Source organism: Phyllobates terribilis, unplaced genomic scaffold (assembly GCF_046119375.1).
Source record: "Phyllobates terribilis strain yellow unplaced genomic scaffold, ASM4611937v1 Scaffold_7__3_contigs__length_470593459, whole genome shotgun sequence".
In the NCBI taxonomy this organism is placed as follows: domain Eukaryota; kingdom Metazoa; phylum Chordata; class Amphibia; order Anura; family Dendrobatidae; genus Phyllobates; species Phyllobates terribilis.
The window spans coordinates 399,823,611-399,833,401 of record NW_027362767.1 but is presented as its reverse complement, the minus strand read 5'-3'; the positions used below and the strand labels follow the sequence as shown (position 1 = coordinate 399,833,401).

General features: G+C 44.0%; 1 protein-coding gene across 1 annotated transcript; it reads right to left on the bottom strand.

Annotated features, from left to right (window-relative positions):
* Window positions 1-629: 629 nt before the first annotated feature.
* Window positions 630-7,350, bottom strand: CCDC97 (coiled-coil domain containing 97). The gene is made up of 5 exons (XM_073641601.1): window positions 7,197-7,350; window positions 5,569-6,066; window positions 3,305-3,556; window positions 2,791-2,917; window positions 630-1,233 (listed from the first exon to the last, which is right to left on the bottom strand). Exons 1-5 carry the CDS (start codon window positions 7,282-7,284, stop codon window positions 1,077-1,079), a joined length of 1,122 nt encoding a protein of 373 aa, XP_073497702.1. The 5' UTR covers window positions 7,285-7,350; the 3' UTR covers window positions 630-1,076.
* Window positions 7,351-9,791: the final 2,441 nt, after the last annotated feature.

Genomic DNA, 9,791 nt, shown 5'->3' with positions numbered 1-9,791 from the left:
AGGGGGATCGGACATGGACTTATGGGATGCATACCTATAGGCACTGGCGGACACAGACAGAAAAGGGCTCCTGTGCAAGAACAATATATGGGCCCTCTGCAGCCCAAGAGCTCCGAAAAATGAAAAATTGCATCTGCTTTGGAGGTAGAAATGGGCCCCTTACCTCTGCGGCCTTAGAGGTTGCACCAATATAGGCACTAGAGAGACATCCTTCTGGCTGGCAGGGAACATTGGTGTCTACCGATGCTGCAAAGGCAGTGACACACGATGTGCGATCAAAGATCTGATCGAGCCGCCGCCGCCACATTGCACCGAAGTGTATGGGAATGTGGTCATGCTGGGAACACAAGTAGCTGCGACATGCAAGTTACTAAAAAAGAAAAATCACACAATTACATATTTTGCAACTTGCATGTCACAAAGGCCTCAACATGACCACATTGTGCACGGTGCGATGTAGCGACGCCTACTGCAATCTTTGGACGTTTTTTTCCATTTTTATGTCTATAGGAAAGCTGGGTGACAAGCTGTGGGGGATGTAATGGCGATCACGTGCGTTGTCCCAAACATAGAGAACAGGGGTTGGACATATAAACGGAAATGCTTCACTTACCAAATCAACTTTTTTTTTTAATTTTATTTGCCCCTTTCCTTTTCCAGTAGTAGAAATGTTATCAAAGAGGCAGCAGGAGAAGAAGCCGATTCTTGCCATTTCCTAGCAGGATGTTACAGAGCAGTTGACCGCAGCTGCCTCTTACGACAAGGAAGAATATAATAAAAAGAACAGTACAACTAACATATAAACCGGTGTCTTCTGTACAAGTTGTGAGCAGTCATTTTCCTCATTGAAACGAACCAATTAAATTTAGAAATAGTCTCCAAAACTAATGTGAAAGTGACAAAAACAGTGAAAAGTCCAAAATACCTCTAATACGGAGCGGCCAATAAGCATGAGTGGGTATGTGCTGCCATCCAGTGGCCATCCCAGTGATTAGGCTCTGAATTCTGCAGCATTTTCTGTTATCAGCAACGCTGGTTCTTGTCCATGTTATAATAGATGGTGGAATAGGATATCATCACTCGCTGCCGTCCCTTTCCAGCCTGTTCACCCTCTGATCCTCCTCTTCTTCCATCTCATCTATTCCTTCATCTTTGTCATCATCGAAGTAACGTTCTTCTTCATCCCGATTGACAATGTCCAAATTATCAAAGTCCGGGTTATCGTCGACTTCACTAAGAGAAACACAACACAGATACGGGATCAACATCTTCCCCCCGGAGTCAACTTTTCTCCTTTCAATTTTTTCCTTCCAAGAGCCATAATGATTTATTTTTCCATCCCCATAGCTTATGTGTTTTTTTGTGTGGGAGAAGTTGTACTTTCTAATGATTTCATTCATTTTACCATATCATGCACTGGAAAATAGGAAAATTCAAAGTGTGGTGAAATGGTAAAAAAAAAAACAAACAAAAAACAAAAAACACGCAACCCTGCCTTTATTTCTTGATTTTTGTTTTTACGGCATTCAATGTGCAGTAAAAATGACCTGGCGACAAGGTTGTGGCGTTACTAAACTTGTAAAGTTTTTTTTATATATATTTTATTGGATTAAAAAAAAAAATCAGAAGTTTTTTTTTTTTTTTTTTAAAAAAAAAAAACTTTTGGCTTGTGTCACCATTTTCCGAGACCATAACATTTTTATTTTCAGTGGACAGACAGTTCTTTTGCGTGGTGAGCTGACGGTTCTTTCAATACCATTCTGGGATACATTCGGTTTTGAACACTTTTTATTCAATTTTTTAGGAGAGCAGCGATTGCAAAAAAATGGCAAAAAAAGGGCAATTCTGGGGGGCTGAAGGGGAGTTGATTTTTTTTCTTCTTTTTACACTTACCATATGGGTTAAACCAGGGCTTTGGAGTCGGTAAAAATATTCCGCACAAACTGCATAGAACTACTGTACCCAATTTATTATATATTTTAGGAGTCGGAGTTGGTCCAATTTATACCGACTCCAACTCCACAGCCCTGGGTTAAACAATTTAGTGTTTTCATAGATTGGATGGATGCGGAGATACCACAGATGCTTATTTATTTTTCAATAGAGAAAAAGGCGCAATTCAAAGTTTGTTTTTTTAATTATTTTTTTGTAAAACATTTTTTTCTTAATTCATTTATACTGTATTTTGTAGGCCCCTTTGGTAACTTAAACCTGTGATCGTTTGATTGCTTATTCTATAAACCACATTAAAAATGATGATCTATCAAGACCACCTGACAGCTGAGCTTCATAGATGTACAAAGATGGTGACGAGGGGAGTCTTGAGTCAGTCCCCGGCTGCCAAAGCGCCCGGCAAAACAACAGCAATCGGAGCCGGCTCTGATCACTGGTGTTAAGAGTATGTATGGAGCGGCCTCTATTCCTGTAACATACATCCTCAATGGGTGTGCACCTCAAGTCAGGAAGAGGTTACTTACTGGAATATCCCTTTCCTCTACTTTCTTTTCTGAATATTTTTCACCTATCCATGGGCTAAGTGTTAAATGTTAGATCAGAGGAGGTTCGGACTGCTAAAAATTGGATCCAAAGTGGAGAAGAGATGCATGGAGTGTGCGGGCAACCATGTGCATACAGCAATATGTATTCCCCAGCAAGGGGCGCCCTAGTAGTACCCAACAGCTAATAAATGAATGAGCCTTTCCTTAGTTGGCGTATGTAACTCCATCATTCTCTACTAGCATTAATTATAATGAATCTCCCCCACCGTGTGTACAGAAACAGCTCACTTACCTGTAGTTGAAATCCCAATCTTTTCCGTCCAGAAACCTCTGATGCATCCGGCTGACGAACTCTTCCCTCATCAGAGCCTTTTCCTCATTGTCCACCTCTTGCTCCTCATCAGACTGTAATTCAGACTCTGGATGATAAAGGATTCATGTGATGTTCTGAACCAGTGTGATACCGTTCCACTAAAGGTCAAGAGGTGGTAAATATGAGAAAGGATGTTCCAGCACCTATAGGACTTACAGAAAGGAAGTTCCGGCATTCTGTCAGCCCTATAGGTGCTGGAACGTCCTTTCTCTTATTTACCACCTCTTGACCTTTAGTATAGAATTTGGATAGTAACCAGGACATATTGGACTGGTACCTGCACCAACAACAGTTTTGTCTTGTAGGAGCCGACAGCAGTGAAACCATTCTTTTCTACAGGGTTTGTGTGTATGTAGGACAAAGTGCCCATCCAAAAGCATAATGGGAATTAATTTCATGAAAAAGTCTTGATGTATGTGAGTGTGAAACTCACCTTCCTCTTCACTTTCCTCATCCTCTTCCTCCTCCTCACAGTTCTGCTCCATCTCCCGCTGGGCCTCCAGCCTCCTCTGTAGGGACTGCTCCTCGCACGAGTTGAGGAGGACGTCAGACAGAGAAGTCGCCTGCGCCATGTCCCGACTGTTCTGTGACATGATCTCCTCCTCGCTCTGGTACTGGCCCACGTAGTGCTCGTACATCAGGGGGTCCCGAGCTCGCATCTGCTCGTCGCTGAAATATTCCCCGGCTGTAGGAAAGAAGGGACACATGAACTTCAGTGGAGTTTGTGGCCCTGTATCAGGCACACATCCAGAACCATGATGGAGTCTGACGCAGCAATGACACGGAGATCGGACCCCACTAATCAAACATTGATGAGCACAATGTCCAAGCCCTGGAAAATTGCTTACAGGTTTAACCCCTTCCCACTCCATGATGTATATATCTATCATGGAGAAGGCTCAGGAGCTGCTCCCGCTCCATACAGGGCAAGTGGCAACTGTGTTAAACAGCCAGCACCTGCCTCTAACAGCAGCGACTAAAACTAGCTCTGTAAGTGGTGCCATCCTGGTGGGTGTCGTTTTTTGGGCGTCCATCAGTCCCTCTGTGATGCAATTAACAGGTGCCTATGGTGAAGGCCTGCTTGTCATCATAACAGACCGTGATTTTATGATACACTAGAATTCTTTACAGGTTGAAGGCCCTTTCGGAAATAAAAAATAATGTGAAAAAGTAAACAAATAATTATTTGATCCCTTGCTGTTTTTGTAAGTTTGCCCACAGACAAAGACATGAACAGTCTATAATTTTAAGGGTTGGTTAATTTTAACATTGAGAGATGGAATATCCTAAAAAAGAATTAAAGAATATCACATTGTATAAATTAGATAAATTTATTTGCATTTTGCAGTGAGAAATAAGTATTTGATCCCCTACAAACCATTATGAGTCCTGGCTCTTACAGACCAGTTAGACGCTACTAATAAACTCATTACCTGCATTAAAGACAGCTGTCTTACATAGTCACCTGTATAAAAGACTCCTGTCCACAGACACAATGAATCAGTCAGACTCTAACCTCTACAACATGGGCAAGACCAAAGAGATTTCTAAGGATGTCGGGGACAAGATCATAGACCTGCACAAAGCTGGAATGGGCTACAAAACCATAAATAAGACGCTGGGTGAGAAGGAGACAACTCTTGGTGCAATAGTAAGAAAATGGAAGAAATACAAAATGACTGTCAATCGACATCGATCTGAGGCACCATCCAAAATCTCACCTCGTGTGGTATCCTTGATCATGAGGAAGGTGAGAGATCAGCCTAAAACTACACGGGGGGAACTTGTTAATGATCTCAAGGCAGCTGGGACCACAGTCACCAAGAAAACCATTGGTAACACATTATGCCTTAAAGGTTTAAAATCCTGCAGTGCCCGCGAGGTCCCCCTGCTCAAGAAGGCACATGTGCAGGCCCATCTGAAGTTTACCAATGAACACCTGGATGATTCTGTGAGTTATTGGGAGAAGGTGCTGTGGTCAGATGAGACAAAAATTGAGCTCTATGGCATTAACTCAACTCGCCGTGTTTGGAGGAAGAGAAATGCTGCCTATGACCCAAAGAACACCATCCCCACTGTCAAGCATGGAGGTGGGAAACATTATGTTTTGGAGGGTGTTTCTCTGCTAAGGGCACAGGACTACTTCACCGCATCAATGGGAAAATGGATGGAGCCATGTACCGTAAAATCCTGAGTGACAACCTCCTTCCCTCCACCAGGACATTTAAAATGGGTCGTGGCTGGGTCTTCCAGCAAGACAATGACCCAAAACATACAGCCAAGGCAACAAAGGAGTGGCTCAAAAAGAAGCACATTAAGGTCATGGATTGGCCTATCCAGTCTCCAGACCTTAATCCCATAGAAAACTTATGGAGGGAGTTGAAGCTCCGAGTTGCTAAGCGACAGCCTATATATATGAAAAAACGTGTTGTAAAAAATTACTCACAATTCAAAGATAAAGAAGTGCAGTCTCTGATCAATGCACTTTCTTCCAAAGATGCAATACAAAGTGGTACTAATAAAACTACAGATCAGCACACACACAAAAAACAACAGAATCTCTCATATTGCTCCATATACCAAAAAATAGAAAAAAAGTTACGTGATTGTCTGCAGCTTTAACTGGAGATGACAGAAAGATTTTCACAGTCCCTGCCATTGTCCCTACGGAGCAGTGAGTGATGGTGACTGTCGTACCTGAGATCAGCTGCTGGAGGGCGGCGTACCTCTTGTTACGGACCCTCGTGTGATGGACTTTCTTGAGTGATGCTTTGCGGATCTCCTTGAAGTAGAAATCAGCGGTGTAGTCACCAGATAAGTGACTGAAGCATTCCAGATATTCTTCCTTCAGAACCTTCCGAAAACGCTCCAGGAAGATGAGAGGCTTCGTCTTGTACAGGTCCAGGAGCAGCGCCATCTTCTGCTCATGACTGAACTCGGGCTCTCCGATCTGCTGGCTGCGGATGGGCACCTGGCTTGCCCCAATCTCATTAAACATATCTAATAGAAGGCCTGTGACGGGGGCCGGGTCCTGACTTACGGGGTCTTCTCGGCTACCCAAACACCGAGCCACTTTCAGGGCCTTTGCCAGCACTTTGCCATCATCTACACTCACGTCCATCTCATCATCACATGTGGGATTCTCATCTTTTGGTTTTAGGTCAGGGACCTCAATGGCAGGTTCTGATCCATCAACTAAAAAAAAAAAATAAAATAAAATAAATAATAATAAAACAACAAAACAAAAAAACAATAGATAGAATAGAGGTGTTATCAGTCGTACAGGAGGAAGAGGAGGTGAGCTGTGACATCACCTATTGTGAATGATGGATCCTGTATTATCTACTGTATATAGAGGTGTTATCAGTCATTGTACAGGAGGAGGAGGTGAGCTGTGGCATCACCTATAGTGAATGGTGGATCCTGTGTTATCTACTGTATATAGAGGTGTTATCAGTCATTGTACAGGAGGAGGAGGTGAGCTGTGATATCACCTATTGTGACTGGTGGATCCTGTGTTATCTACTGTATATAGAGGTGTTATCAGGCATTATACAGGAGGAGTAGGTGAGCTGTGGCATCACCTATAGTGAATGGTGGATCCTGTGTTATCTACTGTATATAGAGGTGTTATCAGTCATTGTACAGGAGGAGGAGGAGGTGAGCTGTGGCATCACCTATAGTGAATGGTGGATCCTGTGTTATCTACTGTATATAGAGGTGTTATCAGTCATTGTACAGGAGGAGGAGGAGGCGAGCTGTGACATTGTGATTGGTGGATCTAGTGTTATGAGCTGTGTAAAAAGGTGTGACCGGGCGTTATAATCCTGCCTGTGATAAGTAGCCTGTAGAAAACTGTTCCAGAAAGGACAGGACATATGGGTCTAAAAAAAGCCCCGGGGCCAGAATGAAAGGAAACATTGCAATTTTTTTGAGGGGGGACATTATATCTATATGGAACATGAAAAGCCTGACTAGGCCCTTGGTTTTCCTATGACGCTCCTTTGAGGCCTCGTTAGTCCGGGGCTTGTGTCTCGTTATGTAGCAGAGCCGGGAGCGATATCTCGGTGATTTCATTCAGGGGTCCGGCAGGTCACTGGACGCCGTGGGCTGAGCGCAGAATGTGACCCCACCACAACCCCCTGTATGACAGATGGTCACACCCCGACCTCCCCCACACACAGAGCTGCCATCCTCCATAGCAGTGGATGTGTTTGGACTCCCATGGAGGAAGACATTGTGTGTGAGGCTGTACACCTCCGTATTGTCACATGCAGCAATGGCGCCCACCACCGGCCAGGAGGAGAGCTGAGCTTCTCACTCACCGCCCGCCTCCTTCTTCTTCTTCTTCTCCTTCTCTTCTGACTCCGTTTTCTCAGCCGCCTCCTGACAAACCGGACTGGACGCCGCCATCTTCCTCCTCCCGGATGTTGATCTTTTCCAACCGGAAGTTCGACAACAGCCATCTTACTACACCCACCAAGCGATTTAGCCCAGCCGGCGCCATCTTGCTACTCCCATTTCTTCCGCGGCCACTCAGGCTTCTGTTCGTGAGTGTATATTTCTAAATCATATACACATAAGCACCGCCCATAACGGCTGACCCCGCCTCTAATCCCTTACTGTAAGTACTTTTTTTTTTATGGAAACTTTATTGACAAAAAAAAGTTACTTTTTTTCTTAGTAGTAGTAGTTCTCCCTTGTACCAATCAGATCGCGTCTTTCATTATCAAAAGGGCTTCTGAGAAATGAGAGCTGGGATCTGATTGGCTGCTATGGGGAACACCTCAATTTTTTTCCTCTGCATCGGTTTTGATAGGCCTCTATAATCCTTGTGGACATTTTCATTACAATTTCCAATAAAATAAATGAAATTTGCAAAAAAAAACTCTGCCTTTTAGGCTTGATATGTGCACAATTTGATTCCTTAATCCGGAACATCTGATAATCCGGCACATATCAGGCGCCATTGCTACCCATCTCCCCGTTATAGGATTGCAGTGAATGATATTAGGATCTATAAGATTTTCTAATCCGAGAAGTCGTCTAATCTCATCCACGCCTGGAAAATCCGCCATGAATACGATCCGTGTAAACAGCGTCTTAAAGGGGCAGTTCCAGAATTGGACGCTCTCCCCCGGACGAGGGGCTGCAGTCTGGATCTCAGCATTGCGGAAGGGCTCTATGATCAGGAAGTTCTCCTTTCTTGTATTCATAGGGGCCAGCTTTCAAGTCCTTTTATGGAGGTAGGAAGACAATAGAAAGAGGGGTAACTTTTTGATCGGTGGGGGTCCGACTGCTGGGATCCCCAGAACGGGGCACTTCTTTTTAACATATTCATTAATGACCTTGTAGGGGGGTATACAGAGTAATATTTCAATATTTGCTGATGACACTAAACTCTGCAGGGTAATCAATACAGAGGAGGACAATTTTATATTACAGGAGGATCTATGTAAACTAGAAGCTTGGGCTGAGCTTTAATGGGGATAAATGTAAGGTAATGCACTTGGGCAGAGGAAATAAAATGTATAATTATAGGCTTAACTGTACAACACTGGGCAAAACTGTCCCATATATTTCCACACTTATGGGCTGGTTTTTGGGGGGTCAAAGTTAGTCTGTGCATGCCCGTCGGGGCGCTCGGCCATCACGAGCAAAAGCAGAGCTTATTTCTGGAGGTATTTCTGGAGGTATGATGCTTAGATACAGTAGCGCATCCTCACATGGTGGTTTTTAAAGGAATAGACGTTGTCAAGGTTTTTTCTTTGGGGCAGGTGCCCTGACTTTGAGCTGATTATAAGAGGGTACATACTGTTAAAAGACGATGATGCCCTTTAAGTTTGGAGCGCACCTGTACATATGGCTGGTGGTTGAGTGAGGGCCATAGGAACTGATGATAATTCAGCATTGCAATCTAGGGCAGGAAATACATCTTATCCGCACAGCGATGCCTGTAGTGTCGCTGGTTGTAGGATTTTACCTCTCTTCCATTATTTCTTCAGCAGGATAAGCCGCCTCCAACACCTTACTCCCATCACCCTCCGAAGACCATGTGCACCAGTGAATAGATGGGGGTCGGTCAGCTAAATTCCTGATGCCGTGGTCCGTGGACTGAACAAGATTTCTTAACGTGGACACCTCTTATACTAAAATGCATTTATTTTGGCAATTGGGTTTCATTATAAATTTTACAGCCTCTGTGTTTCACTATTGCTGGCTGCAGAATGAGTGAACCAAGCGTCCAACAGTGAGCTCATTTCGAAAGAGTTTGTAACGCGTAGCTGTCTTTTTTTTCTGAACACTGTATTGAGCTGAACCAACATGCAGTAATAAATCAGCTATGAAAAACTCAGAAAAAACACATCTACAAGAGATACAAAGTCTCCCGTTAAAACGAGCTCACTGAGGGATTCTCAGTTAACTCGTTTAGTAGCCAGGAATAAGCCCAAGATATACAAAGAGGAAAGGAAAATGGTCCCAAATCCAATGATGAGAAGGCGCTCTGGAAAACAAGTTGCTGCAAAATTTGCAGTCTGTTACCCTCTGCTGATATAGATGCATTAGATATATATTTAGATAGTTTGTTCTGTGTCCCTCAATGAAGCACCTGAGAAATTAATTCACTTTCTGGATGTGATATAGATATGACACCCCCCCCCCCCCCCCCATAATGTGTCAGTCACCAGCTACATAGTGACCCTCATCAGCTCCTGTCGTCCTAATAAAGGGCAGCACGGTGGCTCAGTGGTTACCACTGCAGCCTTGCAGCGCTGGGGTCCTGGGTTCAAATCCCACCAAGGAGAACACCTGCAAGGAGTTTGTATGTTCTCCCCGTGTTTGCGTGGGTTTCCTCTGGGTTCTCCGGTTTCCTCCCACACTGCAAAGAAATACTGATAGGGAATGTAGAGTGTGAGCCC

Bases quoted from the DNA above. Each gene is read 5' to 3' on its own strand.
- CCDC97 (XM_073641601.1), bottom strand. From the start codon at position 7,284: ATGGCGGCGTCCAGTCCGGTTTGTCAGGAGGCGGCTGAGAAAACGGAG. The intron at 3,557-5,568 runs GTACGACAGTCA...TCTTTCCTACAG, and splicing joins CCTCCAGCAGCTGATCTCAG to CCGGGGAATATTTCAGCGAC. The intron at 2,918-3,304 runs GTGAGTTTCACA...TTTATCATCCAG, and splicing joins TGAGGAAAGTGAAGAGGAAG to AGTCTGAATTACAGTCTGAT.